At 44.2% G+C, this 18,853-nt stretch overlaps 1 protein-coding gene across 4 annotated transcripts in view; it reads right to left on the bottom strand.

Annotated features, from left to right (window-relative positions):
- CPNE4 (copine 4) overlaps window positions 1–18,853 on the bottom strand; it is a 426,330-nt gene that overhangs the window by 93,781 nt on the left and 313,696 nt on the right. For all 4 annotated transcript variants that reach the window (XM_029070548.2, XM_039912979.1, XM_029070547.2 and 1 more), the window contains one exon: window positions 5,619–5,798. In XM_029070548.2, the coding sequence (XP_028926381.1) occupies window positions 5,619–5,798 (180 nt within the window). The remainder of the gene's footprint in view (window positions 1–5,618; window positions 5,799–18,853) is intronic.

Below are 18,853 nucleotides of genomic sequence, written 5' to 3'. Positions count from 1 at the left end.
GGGGATGAGCTCAAAAATCCTTTAATTTGATTCTTTAAATCCCACTTTGAGTCACAGCTGCAAATCCTATAGAAAAATCACTGTTTGCTAGCAGTGGGGTTTAGGAAAAATGCAGAGTTAAGATCTTCAGTGAATCTTCCTTTTCTCTAAGCAAGCAAGACTCAACCTCATACCACAACTAATATTTAGCCTGTGGGGAGGGTTTAAGTGTTGTTATGCACATTATTCAAGAAAGGCAACTGAGGCACTGTCTGAATATACCTTGGTTGTATACGTTCATGTCAAAGATGTTTGTCTTGGATTGGCAGTCCCCATAAGGTAGGCACCATTTATCCTGCTCTATCCCATACCAGCACAGTGCCTTCAATAAGTTGGTGATTCACAAACCCTGTGATCATGAGACCTCTTAAGATAAACCTGACTTGCCCAGCTTTACTAAGTACAAGGAAAAATCTAACTAGATTCAGTGGAATCAGAAAAATCTTCAGCAATCCACACTTTTCAGGGGTATCCAGGCTGGGCGACCTGGCTTTTGACCTATTCCGGTTCTCTACATGGGTAGATACCCATGCAAAAAGTAAGTCAGTACTGGATTCTGAATACTCAGTGATGCTAGCTAAAATGAGAACATGAAGCAGGATATGGTACTTAATAAAAACTGGCAGAGGGTACTGAAAACAAAAGAGGTGCCATTCATACCATTAACTTCAAATAAAATAAGTGTTCAAGTTCCTTCCTGCCTTTTAATTTCATTTGGCATCTTATTTCCAGGTGAGTCAAGAACTGTGACCTATATTCAGAATAGCCATGAATCCAGTCCATCTCTGGTCTGTTGTTTTTTTTTCTGTAATTACCTCAGAGCCAAGCTGCCTCTCCAGGACACTAATTTACCCCTGATAACCCATATGTAGGATATTGAGGAATGATGGTTTCATCAACATTGAGGTGATGCTTCATGCCCTACAGTGTGGGGATAGTTTTGAAAAAAATCTCTGCCATGTTTGAAAGGGAGGGAGTTAGGAGGACTGTCTCCTTCACTCTCAGTTTTCCTTCATGATATTTCTCAGCGCAACTACTTCTTTCCATCTTGGTCCATTCCATCCTGCCCTACTTTAGAAGCTCTGGGTAACGGCGGTGGGAGGTGCTGGTGGCTGCTTAAGACAGACCTTTCTTACAGTATCCTTAAAATAGGATTGGTTCCATATGCTCCGACCCCTCATTTTTTTTATGGTATTTGTTAACTGCTTACTCTGTGCCAGGCACTGTTCTAAGCACTGGAGAAGATACGAGCTAATCAGGTTGGAGGCAGTCCATGTCCCACATGGGGCTCATGGTCCCTATCCCCGTTTAATAGATGAGGTAACTGAGGCACAAAGAAGTGAAGTGACTTGACCAGGGTCACAGAGCAGACAGGTGGCAGAACAGGGATTAGAACCCAGGTCCATCTGACCCCCAGGTCTCTCCACTAAGCTACGCTGCTTCTCACTTATCTTACTTCAAAGAATAAGTGAGTTCTGAATGGAGCATCTGCTTTGGGAGTGGAGGTTGGGAGTTAAGAGAGAGATTGAGGGGAGGCAAAACTAGAAAACTGTAATTAACTCCTAGAGGAGCTTATCTTTATCTTGTACCTGGCCCAGTGCTTAGCCCTGTGCCTGACACATAGTGAGTGGTTAATAAATACCATCGTCACTGTCATAAGGTCTTACGCAAACACAAAACTATCTACTAATATGAATTCTGCAGCCTTGGCTCTGATTTGCAGCTTCGACATGACAAGCACAACAGACTGTTCTACAGAGCCAAGTGGGATTCTGGGAGAATCCTAGTCTACAGTCACGGTATCATGCATAATTTTGGTCACAAGGGAAAGATTAAGTACTAACCTAAAGGATCTCAAATGATTAACACTGATGCCACTGTGATCTCTAGGGCCATTAATGGGCGAAAGTGACAAGACTGCTGCAGTCTCAGCCAATCGGAGCGGCTCTGAATTCATTCATTTTTATCAAGTGAATTATTCAGCCTTGTGACAATTACATTGGAAGGACTGCAGTTGGGAGATGAAAATGACTTTTGCACTGTAGAAGCAATCTGCCATCTATTGGTCTGGTTTCGTTGTACTGAGGTTTCCATTAGGCAGAATTCCAATTACCTCAGGTGTAATTACAGCACTTACCCTTTCTCCAGTTTCATTAGTATAAAATGGGACTGGAAAGAGGGGAGGGGCAGTCAGGGTGCAAAGGCTGGATGGGAATTCATTATGCATAATTATCTCTTCCCCTGTATAATCCCTTAAATAGCATACAGTATTAACGGCATAGGTGAAATGGCGATAATCATCCAGAGGCCAAGATCTCCAATACAACGCAGGAGACAGGATAAAGATAGATTCCACCTCCAGCCCTCTCCCCCGAGCCTGCCCTGCCGCCATAAATTAATATTTTATCAGATTCCTGCCACAGCGGGAAGTGTCCACTTTTCAACCATCTGCCTTCTGTCAACAGGAGACTGTAGGGGGGAGTTAACCACTGAGTATTGGAGGTAGGAATAATTGGTGTTTGTGGAATTTGTTTAATTTAAAGCACAAAGACTGACCTCAGGGGGAAAAAAAAGCCTCTCTGCCACTTGCAAGTTTTGTCCCAGGGAACTGAGCACAGCTAACAGGGTTTATAAACCAGGACAGTGCATACTGCAAAGTCAGCAAGATGTTTCACCACTTTGAGTGCAAGCAGTTCCCAATATTTACAAGATGATGAAGATCTCCAAGGGAAGTCATCTTTTCCGGTGCCTGAGCTTACAGGGGAGTCATAATAAAATCAGTACTAAGAAGCTATGGGAGTGACTCACTTTGCTCCCAAAGGAGCACATGTGGAACCCAGAGCCACGTGCCTATACCCACAGGTAGGACTGCCATCGGAATGGGAAGATCTAAGAAAAACCCCACTGTGGAAATACAAGCATTGAGAGAGACACTGCATTTTAGGTAAGAGATCACCTAGGGTAAAGGAGATCCCAATATTTGGAAATTAACTCACCCTCCCAAAGGCCAAGGGGGTTAAACAGTCCCTACAGGGAGGACAGGTGGAGAATATGATTTCCAAAGAAGATGGAAGGGTTCTGTGTAGAAAAGGGAAAGCTCCTCTGTGGGAGAGATTATATCCCCTTGGGTTGAGAATGGTGGGGGCTGGAGGGTGGGAGTTGGGGGGAGAATGGGACAGAGAGGTGGGAAGAAAGGGAAAGAGTGAGTGAGAGAGACACCAAGGACTGGAGAGAATGAGGCAGAGAGAGGGTGATAAGTAGATTAAAGGATTACTTGTTTTTCCAGCTATTTTCTTCTGAGTGTTGGGATTTTTCCTAGGAACCTCTAAAGTAAGAGTATTCATTTCAGGATTCCAGTATATGGTGACAGGAAGCAACAGATCTTAACTGGAATTTATCAGCACAGTCCCCTCTTACTTCTGAGCCTAGGGATGCGGTTTTTATCTACTACATCATTTATCACTCACGGCTTACTACTGCTGCTTTCGGTGACTCCACAAAGTTAGGGAAGAGCTTCTTCGCTAGGAACAGAAGGAAAGCAAATCAACGACTCACCGTGACTGGTCAATTCAACTCTATCCGGCTCTTGTTCTCCCATCCCTAAGGCAGTAGATGCTAGATTCCCAGGAGGGCTGTAGTGTAATCGCTTGGGGCTTGCATGCCCCCATCTCTCCCACCGCCAAAACTGGGAGATAGCTATGAGGGAGGGGTGGCTACCCCCGCCCAGAGCAGATCAAGTTCTTCTCTGCATTTTCATAAAAAGATGAAAAGAAAACCAGAATCATTTTGGTCCCAGACTCAGAGGGATGGTGATCAGAAAATCCTTGGAAATCTCTTTTTATTTTTTGGGAATTTCCCCAGCATTGCTACTATCTTTATCACTACCTTTAACTACACTCCGTCTTCCCACAGAATAGGGCAGGATAGCTAGCAGGGTAGCTATATTTTGGATGCCCTCTAAGGCATTATTCTTAAAGAACCAACGAGGAGACCAGGTCAGAAATGTGTCAGAGGGAAACGGACAGCTGGAAAATCATTTTAAAAAATCCTTATCTGGCCTCAAAAGCACTAAGTCCTATAAAAGTGAGGTCAAGCAACTTTGCACAGACATGAAAGGGTTTGCCTAACATTGCGGGGTGAGTCAAAGGGAAGTCTGTTAGGACCCTCTGGGATGTCCAGATTCCCAGTTCTTACTGGGCCTTCATGCTTTTGTCACCATTGAGACCCAATGACCCTACCTCTATTTGAGGTAATTTTATTAGCAATACTGTGGGGGAAGAGAACTGAGCTACGTCATCAAAGACCTCAAGGTTACATTTCTGCAGATTTCTTGTTGTTCTCTTGGTTACCATGAAAAAGTGAAATTGCACTTCAAGTCCAACCTGGCGCTGAAGTATTCATAGCTGTGGTGCGTTGTTGAGGGCTTGTTTTCAAGGCAGTGCCAGACACAAAGAAACCTTGCATCTTCAAATCATAATTGGAAAGAAGGGCATTTTGGATATGTCTTTTTCATATGCTGACATGCTCCACATGCTATTTCTGTCAAGAGTTATCCAATATTCCAGACTCGGTGTCTGGATTATGAAGGAGCACACAGCTACAGAAACATCCTGGGTTCCAGTGTTCCCATATAACAGTTTCAAAGAGTCAAAACCATAGAGATCTAAGTAGGTTGTCAGTGAGGAGACAACCATTTTGGGAACCCAATAAGGCTGGGATTGTTGAACCTGCTCTGGCGTTTTCAGGCACACAAGCACTCATAGATGAACTTCACCATCAATGGTGTCTTCTTGAAATACGATGGACAACTTTATAGACACCATGGAGGCCATTTCCCTAAATTTGGAATCTTTGCTCAGATTACACAGGTACCTGCTGCACCTGAACCAAATTTGTGTCCAATCTGCTCCTGCCCTGGCCGCCTCATGCTTACCACCGGCCCCCTGCCTATTCAACACTAAGCCACTCGTTCCTGTTCATGGCAGTGGAGGGTGTAATTTAGAGAAGGTTAAGAGTCAGGAGATTTGGACTTTTATCAGAGAGCTGTCCCCGCTGTATGACCTTTGGTCAAGTCATTTCCCTTCCACTGAGCTCTCAGCAAGACAAAAATATTATCTGCAATAAGTTTTTCGAACTCAATCTGGGGTGAGGTCTTCTTTAACTTCCAGATGTTGACAGCAAATGAGGTGAGCAAAACTCATGGAAGAAGCAAAACTCAGTGATTAATTTTCAACAGATTGAAAATGATTATTTAGGAGATGACCCACCATCAATTCTTTCTTTCTACCTCTCCCCACTGCATTTTTTTTTAAACTACCATGCAGCAAACCCTATGGAAAAGTTAGCTGATTGATTCAACTTGTTACTAGTATCGTTAAGTTCTGAGGGTTTTCTCTTTTTCCCCTTCCCCTCCTGGGCTCCTACGTCTCCTTGAGTGTGGGTCGGCCCAATTTCAAGTCTGGGGGAGGGCGTGGGGGGTCCTAGGGAAGCAGGAGAAGCCAGCAGCCCCTCAGAATTTCCGGTCTTCCATCAGGACCATGTGGGCAGACAGGGAGAGGGAAGGAAGCCAGTAGGCCTACCTGGCCGAGAGTGCACTCCATGCCACCAAGAAAGTCCGCTTCCTTCAGCCCATTGTGATTGCTACTGATGTCGTGGACTTCAAACCGCAAACGCTGCACCTCTTCAAAGTAGAAGTCCACTGTGAACAACTTGGAGAAGATGGGATTTATGCAGGTACGAATCACCTCTGTCCTGTCGACCTGTCGAGAGAGAGCGAGGCTATAAGTTGGTAGAGCCATTTTTACCTGTAAAGCACCTCAGTGTTGACCAAATAAAAACCAATACCAATACCTTCGACACTTCCCAGATAATCCACCTCCAAACAGATCTAACCTGACTTGACACCAAATAGTAGGTCAGTCAGTCGTAATTATTGAGCACTGTGGGCACTGTGGGCAGAGCACTTTACTAAACGCTTGGGAGAGGACACTATAGCAATAAACAAAGACACTCCCTGCCCACAAAGAGCTTACAGTCTAGAGAGGGAGCCAGACATTAATATAAATACTTAAATTTAGTCCAGGCTAAATGTAGGGAACTGCTCCTTTCATGAGTGGATACGTAGTGTTTGGGCAAAGAGAGGGTGCCTTTGCAGACTGCAGATTGAGAGAATACTACCTAAACTCACTAATGAATACACTATAAAATTTTTTCCACTCATCACCCAAGAGCACACAATTTTTACTGAGAGAGAGGTATGCAGGAAACATTATAGTCAACATTTTTCAGAATGAAAATCTGAGGCACAGGAATGGTGAATCTGGGAAAACAACAAACAAAACAACAATGGTCCGGGAAAACAAAAATGACAGATTGCAGAGTCCTATTCCTCTGTTCTACTCGCCCAAGTAAGAGAGGGGTTATACTTCCACAAACGGTACGAATGAGCAAGTTAATATCTCTGTTGCTCTATTTAAGATTGGGTCTACTTTGCTCAAACGCACACCCAGATTTCAGAAGGAGCAGGATCAAGAGGGTGGACGCAGCCCGCTCACTGTGTCACCCTGACTTGCAGGCCAAATTTGGGTGACCAAATTATTAGTATTTTAATAATGTTGGTATTTGTTAAGCGCTTACTATGTGCAGAGCACTGTTCTAAGCGCTGGGGTAAACACAGGGGAATCAGGTTGTCCCACGTGGGGCTCACAGTCTTAATCCCCATTTTACAGATGAGGGAACTGAGGCACAGAGAAGTGAAGTGACTTGCCCAGAGTCACACAGCTGACAAGTGGCAGAGCTGGGATTCGAACTCATGAGCCCTGACTCCAAAGCCCGTGCTCTTTCCACTGCGCCACGCTGCTCCTCAATGGCACTGAACCTGCTACCAATGACTCAGCAGCATTTCCAACTTGTAGTCCCCAGAAATGCTTGGCATAATGAACACAACAGTTAGGGCCACATTAAGCATCCCCCACTGGCCTTTGAGCTAGTCGATTCTATGGGACTCCTTTCGCAGTTTGTGACAATAGGCCTCATGTGACAATATTGGAGCTGTCTCCTCAGCTTCACGCTGATCCTGGCCCCTCCCACCCCTCATGAAATCACTTCCCTAACCTGCGGGTGAGGTGTTCCCCAAGATACATGCCTCTCCTCCTGGTGGTTCCCCCGCCTCACTATCCCAGTCCAGAGGGGACAGAGCACTTAAGAGCAATGTATATGTCCCAGCTGTTGCTCCAGTTAACCATCATAAATTCCACATAAGATAAGAGTTGCTACTTAAAGGAACGATTTCATAAACTAGTGTTAGTGGGACTGTTTGTTAACTTGTTCAGCCACTGGAGCTCTCTGGGCCACAGCTATGGAAGGGGAGGAGAGGGCAGGTGAGGGAATGCCCTCTGCCTCCCTTTTTCCCCTCCACGTCTGGGGCTCTCTCAATTCCTGACAGGCCGAAACTGAACCTGGGGTCCCCGGAGTTGGGCTGCCTGGGGCTGCTGCTGGGATTCTTCTACATTACCTCTGGTAACAGCCCAGAGCTTCTGCTACCTAACTTCACTCCTTTCCCACTACAATCCAGCACGCACACTTGGTTCCCGTAACACTTTTGTACTTAGAGAGCCTCGATCTCAACTCTCTCACTGTCAACCCCTCGTTCAAGTCCTCCCTCCTGCTTGGAACACCCTCCCTCTTTATATCCAGTAGACCTCTACTTTCCCCACCTTCAAAGTCTTAGAAAATCCTATCTCCTCCAAGAAGCCTTCCTGACGACTTAGCCACCTTCCCACCTTATTCTCTCTCTCCCTTCTGCATTATCTACGTAGTTAGGTCTGTACCCCCTGAGCAGTTTAAAAGACACCACAGCCCTATCCCCATAGCTATCCTTAAACTCTGCTGCCTTCCCTACCCATAATATTGTAATGACCGCGACTTCTTGAGGGCAGCGATCACCATGCCTACCAACTGTATTGTACTCTCCTAAAGCACTCCATACAGTCATCTGCACACAGTGTTCGAGAAATACCACTGACTGAATGACTGACGACTCTCTCCTCGCAACACATCGAAAGTTCCTTGCGGGCAGGGATCACGTCAAACAATTCTGTTATACTGTACTTTCCCAAGCTCTTAGTATGGTGCCCTGCACTCAGTAAGAGCTCAATAAATACCATTGACTGATAGAAGAGGGAGCCTCACCCCGAGAAGGGGTAGTGACTGGGGTGGCTTTTGGCAAGGGTGGGGATTGCAAGTGGCGTCAACTCATGCGGCTGGGGGTCACACTGCGGAGTGGTCGTGGGCTCCCACGCTAGCCCAGCACTCCTAGGTTCCTACCCTGATAGCCTCTGAAGGAACCTGGTCTTGGCTATGATGTGTAAGGGTCATGAGGTGCACTTTGGTTCCATTGCTTCCGACTTCCTTTCCCTTCAGGGATCCAGAGACCTTCACTGAGTTCTGGTTCCCGTTTTGCTTCATCAATCTGTACCTAATTTCCTCCTCAAGAATCAAGGTTGACAAAAAATCCTGGACTGTTCCTTCTGAGCAGTCCTGAGATTTGAGAAAATAGAAACGGAATGTTGTATGGGTGCTAATTATTTTTGCCCTTCAGTACAGGCTCTTTGTTAATATTCAATTGCAAAAATATCCGAGAGGATTATCTAGCAACAGCACTATATGGTTTAAGGCCATTCCCAGCTCACCTCAAATACAAAACTCCCAATTGAGAGAGAAAGACACACACACACACAGAGCAAGCCCACAAGACCAGAGTCCTCTCTCTAGCTGGTTCTCTCCAACTGTTAACTGTTAGCGGTGAATTCGCAGGTCACTTAATCTGAAGCACAGTGGGACGGCCCCATACTGTACCACGCTGACCTCAATTCTGTGAGAAGTGAATTAGGCAGGGTAGCCGGTTGCAGAAGGTTAGCTGCTTGCTCACCGTTTGAAAGAACCCCAGACACAGTAACCGCCCACAGGGACACTTTCAGCTCTCTCCCTTCTACCCTACCTCACTGATCTATTACAAACCAAACCGCACGCTATGCTCCTCAGACGCCAAACTACTCCCCTCTGCTAATCCCTTGTCCGCATCCTCTCTCAGGCCTGCAGCCCCCTTCCCCGTCATAGCCAACATCTCACCACTCTTCTCACCTTCAAAACCCTCTTAAAATCACACCTCCCTCAGGAGATAGTCACTGACTAAGCTTTCCTTTCCCCATTTGCCCTCTCCTCTGTGCGACTACATACTTGGCTGTGTATCCCTTACGGACTTTGATGCTCACCCCAGCCCCCCGGCACTCAAGTACCTAGCCTTCTACTCTCCTATTTTGCTTACCTGCAATTTATTTTAATGTCTGTCCCCACTGTAGATGGTAAGCACCTTGTGGGTAGGCATCATGTCTACCAACTCTATGGTACTGTACTTTCCCAAGTGCTGTGCTGTGCACACAATAAGTGCTCAATAAATATCACTGATTGACTGGTTGCCTGGAAGGAACGGGAGCCCAGGACCATAATCTCGATGTGGTCAGGGAATGTGTCTGTTTATTGTTACAATGTACTCTCCCAAGCGCTTAGTACAGTGCTCTGCACACAGTAAGTGCCCAATAAATATGAATGAATATAGTTACACAGTTCCAAACTCCCATACTTTTCTACCACTATCTTCCCTGTTCTCAAACACACTACCCGCCTTCGTGCCCTCTCCTCAACTGCGACCCAACCTGACTTTGCCCCCTGGCCCCAAACTCCACTGGACTCAGGGAGCTCGTGGGTAGCTACAGTGACCCCTTCTCCAAGTCACTGCTGCCCACCTGTGGACTCACACACACTCACACATGTACACTGGAGAAGAAGAGTGGCCTAGAGGGAGCCTAGGCCTGGGAGTCAGAAGGATCTGGGTTCTAATCTCGGCTCCACTGCTTTTCTGCTGTGTGATTGGGCAAGTCACTTCGCTTCTCTGGGCCTCCATTTCCTCATCTGTAAAATGGAGATTAATGATGATGATGATAGTGGTATTTGTGAAGCGCTATGTGCCAAGCACTGTTCTAAGCACTGGGGTAGATACAAGGTAATCAGGTTGTTCTTTGTGGGGTTCACAATCTTAGACCCCATTTAAGATTTGGTTTGAGGGAACTGAGGCACAGAGAAGTTAGCGGCTTGCCCAAGGTCACACAGCAGACAAATGGCGGAGCTGGGATTAGAACCCATGACGTCTGACTTCCAAACCTGCCTTCTTTCCACTAAGCCCCACTGCTTCTCTAGATTAAGACTGTGAGTCCTAAGTGGGTCAGGGAGTGTGTCCAACTCGATTATCTTGTATCTTCCCCAGAACTTTGGCACATAGGAAGCATTTAACAAATACCATAATTTGTATTATTATTATTACCCATCCTGAGGACCTAAAAGCCAACTCTATTAGGTAAATTGAACCTCAGTAATTATTGAGCTCTATCTACTGGAGCACTTCCTAAAAATACGGAACCCTAAAAATGCTACAAGGACTTCACTGATGCCTACCATCATCACTGTCAAGAAGGAGAGAGAAGCCAATTATGGAACTACCAGGAAGCTACTGTTCGGTTACTAACAACATTCTAGCCAGAAATCCTCAGTCAATCAATCTAGCGTATTTACCGAGAGCTTACTGTGTGTGCTTGGGAGAATACAATACGATAAAGTAGGTAGACATGCCCACAGAGAGCTTACAGATAAAAGAGCTTGTTTTACACGTAAAAGGTATTGTGCTTTAAAAATCACATTTCTAAAGGTTTTTCACCATTCATTAGGTTCGTTATGCGTTCCGTCACAAAATGAAATGCCTTAATATCACATTAGTTGTTCAGTATTATAATTAATAGTAGGGTTGCAGTTCAGACTGGGGCAAAATTCTATAAGTAAAATGAATTGAAAAGCACACTGGAGAACTGTGCACTATATGAACTGCAATGGGCCAAAGGTTAAAATACAGCAGAGCAGAGAGCAATTACAAAATCTCTATACTATTTTCATAGATCTCCAGAATAATCTGACCACATTAATGGACCCAGAGTTCCAGCAAATGCAAAGCAAATCTAGTAGTCCTAAATTCACCAAATTCTTGGGGTACGGTACAAGTGAGCGAGTTCGAATTGAGGGACCCCTACCTGATTCTCTCCCCCTCACCACCAGAGTAAAGCAGAGCTGTATGGGTAAATCCAGTCCTGTTGAACTTATTCTAAGATAGCACGCTTGAGGGTCCATCGATGGGTCATAAATCTGGAGTGAGAATGCCCTTCGGATCCACCAGTAAACTTTTCCGACTCAAAATATTAGTAAAATTCATAAAAGAATCTTTTATGTCTTCTGGATTGACAATTTAAACAAGGTAAGGAGGGTCTGGAGAGGATCTAGAAAAGAACAAAAGCCAACTTTTTGGGAAATAGACCATATGAAGAAAAGCCAAAAGGGAAGCAAAGACTGAGGGAGGATTTACCAGTTTTCAAAGTACAAGAAGTAAATTCTAGGGATGGTGATGAGAAAGGGCAAGTGGCAAAGAATTTGAAGGACAAGAAACACTGGTCAAAAAAGCTTTGGGAGTTTTTAAGACAAGGGTAGACACCTTTTTCTGGAATACTTTGAGGACCACCCTCCTTAGCTGCAGAGGGATGGTCTACGTGACCTCATGAAATTTCTTTTCTTCGAGTGACAGAATCCTAATCCTGGCAGGAATCATGGAAGGTCATCTTCAAGAAGTGCATCAAGAAACATCCCAAGTGCTGTATGAGAGAACGGTCCAATTTGGATGCTATGAGGGAGTCAGATGGGCTTATAACCTAGCGTCTTTCTAAGCATTCAACTTGGTGAAGAAAGACAGGCCCAGACACACCTCCCCTTAATTGAGATTTAGGCATGCAAAACCTGGCTTCCAGATGAGCTAGGCCTCCCTTCCCCCTCTTGACTCCCAAACTACCTGCTGCCATTACCAATCAATTGGATCTGTTTAGGGCCTTGCACAAGTTGTCCAGTGCTCTAAAATGACTCACCTAAATGGCAAAGCCTGGTCGGATAAAGATGTGTTTTCCTTGGGACACAGAATCTGATTAACACCCGAGCACCTCCTGAAGATGAATCACATGAAAAGCTGGATATTTTCAGCAGCTGTTTACCACCACCCTCTGCTCCCCTCTGCTAACCCCACTGTAAATCTGTGCAATCAAGAAACACCACATGAAATTCAAAACTGCCTGCTAAGCTGGCAAAGCGCATTAGGGACAAGGGAGGGAGAAGGTTCTTTTTCAAGTCATTTGGCATTTTAACACAACCAGTGGGCTTGTCATCACATGGGAGCTCATGAACTTGCAAGATAATGCTGGACAAGTGTAAAGCAATTTACACTTCACAAAGAAGTTTTCATTAACAGGACTTCTGTACCATTTTGTCCCTGGGTTGCAGGTGAAGAGTCATCGGAAAAGGTCACCAGGAGTGAACTCTGGTTTCATGTTAATTGATGTTGGAAAACAGTCAAAAAAATGCATTTGCTATCTATTTCTAGCAATAAAAACTACAAATCATCTTGTGACTATGCCTTTCTGACCAATCAAAAAGCTAGGCTCATTCTGGAAGAAGTGTGATTCTCATTAAACCCTAGAGATCTGAAGGTCCAGAAGGTGGGGCTGGTGGTTTGATTTCATTAATTTTCCTTAAGTGCTTGTTATGTGCTAGGCCCTGCACTAAGTGCTGGGGTAGAAACAAGCTTCTCAGGTTGGACACAGTCCATGTCTCACATGAGGCTCACCTTTAATCCCCATTTTACAGATGAGGTTACTGTGGCACAGAAAAGTTAAGTGACTTGCTCAAAGTCAGACAACAGACAAGTACTGGAGCCCAGATACTATGACTGCCAAGCTCGGGTTCTTTCCTTTAGGCCACACTGCTTCTTCTTCACACTGGTTAAAAGTAATTTTCTCTGGGCATTGTCTATTGGAAGCATTGCTTCCCATTGTACTACTTAAATGGCATTTAGTTCCACAACCTCGGATTTTCACAACTGGAAAAGCAGAGGATGCCAAAGCAGGGAGGTGGGACACAATGGTTGCTTGTGCCCGGGCCAGTTATATTAGTATTCCTAATATTAACAGAGGTAACAGTGCTCTGATCATGCGATGCATATTTACACTGTTTAGGTAGGCCTGCCCTCTTGTCACCTATTTGGCACTTGGTTGGACAAAACTGGTGGGCAATGATATAGAATTGCTGTCAATATAGTCCTCCAAGTAGAGTTTATTTACTGTTTACTTGAATTGTTGACTTTGTTCATTAGAGTTATTTTGAATTCAATATTACTTTCTATTCAAGGCCACACTCTGCACTCCTGTCAGTTGTCTCATGATCTATGCTGTTTCTCATCAAAATGCTGGGAAAAAGAAATAGGATGAAACCAAGAAGTTCAGGAGGAACTACACTGGGCCCCAAATCAAAGGTAGAACCTTGAAAGATGCTGGGCCCTCAGTCCTAAGCTCCTGTAAAGCAACAATCATTCAAGAAAGCAAAGAGAGAAATCTGTGAGTGACGCAGAGAGTATCCCCTTACCCAGACCTGCCTTTTCATTTTTATTTGCTCCTGAGCCTGGGATTTTTGTGGGAGGGGGTGGAGAAGAGTGTTTATGATCCCTCACAAACTCTTCTGCCTATAAAAAATGGATCTGCATTGTTGAGGGGAAACTACCCCAAGAATAGCAGCTTTGACGGCAAAGTTTAAAATGATTCTAGAGCATGGTTGTTAGCTTTTCTGTGAAAAAAAATCAAGCTGAACTACACACGCCCGGTGCAGATTTCTGAGAAGCCCCAAAGAAAACTATTAGAAAGGCTTGACAGAGGATTTATTGATAGTCAGCCTACTGAGTTAATTGATATTCTAACCACTTCATCCATTAAATCATTTTCATACTTCGGTGTTGAATGGATGCAAAACAATTACAAATCGATCACCGGGTACAATGTGTTTTCATGAGTCATAAATTTGAAAAATGGCCTGCTGTGAGGTGCCATAAGTTTGACATGTTTCTTAATATTCAGAAACTGGGAGTCAGAGCTATTCAGGTTTCTTTTCATGTTATAGTGTTGATTGCTTCCTTTCTGTGATTTCATTAAATAAAAAAGCATCATGTCTAACTTATTTTATTACCATTAAATGTATCACATTTAGGTGTATCTGTCTCCTTACATTAGGCAGTGCTTTTTCAGAATACGAATTGGTCTCATTCTGAACAATTTACACCAACACATTCCAAGAAGAAGTGTGAACTATCTTAAGCATATCCTAGGCTGTTTCCCAGCTCTCTGACTTACAGAAGTTCTCCATTCTTTCTTTGGGAGAAACCCCAAATTCCCTGAGTTGTTAAACCTTCTTGATCACAATTGTGGGCAGGCACAGTCAGTGTCTTATATTGCTTCATAAGTACTGGGATGGGGTTTTGGGAGTTAGATGGAGTGGGGTGGCTTTTCCTTGTTTCCAAGACATTTTGAAGTGCTGAAGAGTCTCCTCTAACTGGGTCAGAAGACCTTCATTAGAGGTCTTTTGACCTCTAGTAATAAGGTAACTCTCCAGGATGTCTTTTTTTTTAAGCAGACTTCTCATCGCAGTAGCAAGATAAAAATTGTAATAATAAAAATCAGTAGTATTCATCAAGTGCTTCCTGTGTAGAGAACGCCGTAGTAAGGGCTTGGGAAGGTACAATATAACAGAGTTGGTAGACTCATTCCCTGCCCACAAGGAGGATACAGTCTACTGGGGCAGGGGGGACAGTATAATAGATTAGGGGTAGGGATAGTAGAGTACTGGAATATTTACATTAGCATTGTGGGGCTGGGTTGAATAATAATAACAATAATAAGGATAATTTCATTTCTTAAATCCTTACTATGTGCCAAGTACTATACTAAGCACTAGAGTAGATTCAAGATAATCAGGTTGGAAAAAGTCCCTGTCCCACATGTGGCTCCCAGTCTAGGTAGGAGGGAGAAGAAATATTAAATCCCCATTTTACAGATGAGGAAACCAAAGCTCAAAAAAGTCCAGTGACTTGACTAAGTCATGTTTCTTGGGGAACGTTCCCTGGGGCACAATGGGACTGTCTTCCAATGCATCGGTTACATCCAGCAGTTTTTTCACAGCAGGTTCTACTGCTTCGGAGTCAAGTATGAGCCCACGTGGTGGAGAGAAACTACCTGGTTGACGTTCTTGCTTCCCAGAGCAGGCCCACACGGAGCTACTTCTGAGTAAAGCTTTTCAACACTCCCCACCCCACACTGATGGCGAGGAGAGACAGACGTGTCTTTGGGTTGGTTTTCTAATGGAAGCCACAGCCTGCCCCTCTTGTGACCAAAACATCTCACTGAAAGATGCTAGCGGAGAACAACGGTGCAGTCAGTAAAACAGAAAATATGCGGGTCCTCGGGAACAGGCGTAGGTATGTATTTATTTCTTTTAATATTAATGTCCGTCTCACCCTCTAGACTGTAAGCTCATTGTGGGCAGGGAACATGGCTATGAACCAGAGGTCTCCCTGGTACTCCGCAAACAGTAAGCAATCAATAAATACCACTGATTGACTGTTTGTTCCATTCCTCCTGTAGACAGAGAGTCTTGCAGTTTCTTGCGGAGAAGACCCCTCCTTCCCCCTTCACGTGCACGGGAGAGAAAGCCCTCCTGGAAAGAGTGGTAGAGTGGAAAGAGCAGGCAGGACTAGGTGCCATGAGAACACTGGGTTCTAGCCTTGGTTCAGCCATCACTTTACCATCTGTGCTTCAGTTTCTTATTTCAACAAGGTGAGGATAACTTCCGCCTATTACTCTGAGCTAAACTCAATCAATTCAACCTATCTTTCAGCAGCCTTGAAAATTAGGAAGGCTCAACAGACCAAGAGGCAGAAAGCAATAAGGCCAGGTCTAAAAGAATCCAGCAAATAGGCAAGCCAGAACTTTACATGAGATAGAAAATAGAACCTCCAGCTCTGGAACTTGCCGTTTTCGGGGATCAATATTCACGGTCCCCTGATGCCTCATTACTAAAACAATGATGTGTATCATGATTTGGGGCTCTATAAATCTCCACTCCATGGTGTTAGTTTAAAAGACTACATTCTTTCTTGAAGTTACCTCTGCAACACAGGGAAGAAAACATTCTTTTTCCAAAAAGACTGCACAAGTTTGAAACTTGTGAGAAAAAATTGTTCTATTAATATAGGTGATGCACTCCCCCTGAGGTATTTAGTCCTGACCCAAGTTTCCTGAATATGTGAACATTGACTATTTAAACCTGTTAAATTCTCCCTTAATGTTCTGTATTTCCATGCTACAAGGTGTACGCATCAATATCAATGAGCAGGTCGATTTGATAGGATGAGAGAAAAAGTGTCCACTCTTTTAAGGCCAGACAGAGCGAAATCCCCACTGTGCATCATGAAATAACCAGCGAGACACAAATGCTTCACTAGATAAAGCTAAAATTAGAATCTGGTATGGAGATGAGGGCAAGGAAAGGAAGAAATGACAACTGGAGAAAAGGAAAGAAAAGGGAAAACAGAACCATTTTAAAAGAAAAGGCATTTTATATGATCTTTAGGACAAGTCTTATCCTTAAATTGATATGATGAATTGACGGCTCTCTGTTCCTTCAGACTCTAAACATGAGAGGAGCCCATTTTTCATAGTGGACTCAATGACTCACTGCAGAGAGTTTTTTTTTCCTACCCAAAATCACTTTTGAGCTTTGATTAAACTTTGGGAAATACCTTTGGCATTTAAGTTTCCTTTCCTCTCATGTCCCATAGTCAGTAATTTCCATTCACAACCTCCATATTTCCCCCTATCATCCTAAAATAACACTGCTAGTTATTTTCGTGCTCTTTTCCTGAACCCCCTCTCCGGTGATTACTCTTCTCTCTCCTCCCATCTTCTTTGACCTACCCTTATCTTAGGTTGTCCCTCTCCATCTCCCCACCAACACACACTCTACCTGTAAGGCTCTCTGGACCAATGTTTTAGGAAATCCAAATTCAGTCATTTATGAGTAAAGATGGTGAACCTTATAAAGCCATATTGTTCCCTAAGAGATCTGGCACAAGCGTACTTTTGTGGAGAGAGCACAAAGGAGCTCCCCAGGAGATTTCTTGAGTAGCCCAACATATCAGTGACAAAATCGAGTCTTAGCTCTTAGATCGCTTGCTTCATCTAGACTATGGTCTCCACAGGCAAGCCAGAATCTCTCTGTGTTTCAGGGTCTTCCTCTGGTAAACAGAGAGGGAAACTAGCTCTTCAGAAGGAACGCTGGGAGAAAAAGCTGGGTAAAGAGTATCTTGACTTCTGTTGAAAAAGGAATATCGTATTGAAACAACTGGCAGATTAGACTGTCCTCTAGCAAAATGAAACGCCAGCTGATGTTAGAAGAGAATTTGATTTGGCAGTGCTTCAAATACTCAAACACATGAATTTAGAGGCCTTTATAAGTGAAAATAAATCACTAACTTGCTATATATATAGCCGATGAATTGTGGAGTAAATTACTCAACTCAGTGTAATACAATATAAATAGACACCCTGAGGTCCCTACCTTGGATTTCTCTAATAATTTTGATCTCTCTTATCAAGAGTAAAGCCATTTGATCATGCCTCTCCATCAAATCTCATTGTAAAAGTCACTTAGACTAAAACAGAGCATCTGTTGGCCATATTCCCTACATCTCCCATCCCACCTAACACTCCTCCAGGGAGGCAGAGATGTCAGAGTGGATCCATGCTGATGTAATTTTCCGAGCATTTCTGTAACTTGTTAATTAAGATTGAAAGCAAATACCTAGGTGAATTGGAGGAGATGTTAGATGTTATAGCTCGATTTCTTAGAAGACAACTCACCTCTCTGAAAACGTTCATCACCTTTTGTGGGATTTTAATTAGACACCAAAGAAGAAATGGCCTAAGTTCTTGGTCAGACTGGGGATATATGACAGTCCACTGAAAGGAGCAAAAAGGGCTTATTCATTCATTCATTCATTCATTCATTCAATTGTATTTAGTGAGTTAATGTGCAGAGCACTGTACTAAGCACTTGGAACGTACAATTCGGCAACAGATAGAGACAATCACTGCCCAACAGTGGGCTCACAGTCTAAACGGGGGAGACAGACAACAAAACAAAACAGAATAAAACAAAACAAGTAGTCTGGCGTAAATATCATCAAGATAAATAGAATCATAGATATATACACATCATTAACAAAATAGAGTAATAAATAATATATACAAATATGCACAGTCCTGTGGGGAGGGGAAGGGGGAAGAGCAGAGGGAAAGGGAGGGCTCAGTCTGGGATGGCCTCCTGGAAGAGGTGAGCTCTCAGTAGGGCTTTGAAAAGGGGAAGAGAGTTAGTTTGGTGGATGTGAGGAGGAAGGGCATTCCAGGACAGCGGTAGGATGTGGGCCGGGGGTCGATGGAGGGACGGGGCAAACGAGGGACCGTGAGGAGGTGAGCGGCAGAGGAGCAGAGTGTACAAGGTGGGTTGTAGAAGGAGAGAAGGGAGGTGAGATAGGAGGGGGCAAGGTGATGGAGAGCTTTGGCCAAGAGTGAGGAGTTTTGTTCCATGCGAAGGTTGATAGGCAACCACTGGAGGTTTTTGAGGAGGGGAGTGACATGCCCAGAGCGTTTATGTAGGAAGATGATCCGGGTAGCGGAATGAAGAATAGACTGGACCGGGGAGATACAAGAGGATGGAAGATCAGAGAGGAGGCTGACACAATAATCCAGTTGGGATATTATTGATAATGGGAAACCAGGAGACGTCGTGGATG

This window comes from Ornithorhynchus anatinus, chromosome 8, assembly GCF_004115215.2.
Source record: "Ornithorhynchus anatinus isolate Pmale09 chromosome 8, mOrnAna1.pri.v4, whole genome shotgun sequence".
NCBI classification, from domain to species: Eukaryota; Metazoa; Chordata; class Mammalia; order Monotremata; family Ornithorhynchidae; genus Ornithorhynchus; species Ornithorhynchus anatinus.
This window is presented reverse-complemented; position numbering and strand designations above follow the sequence as displayed.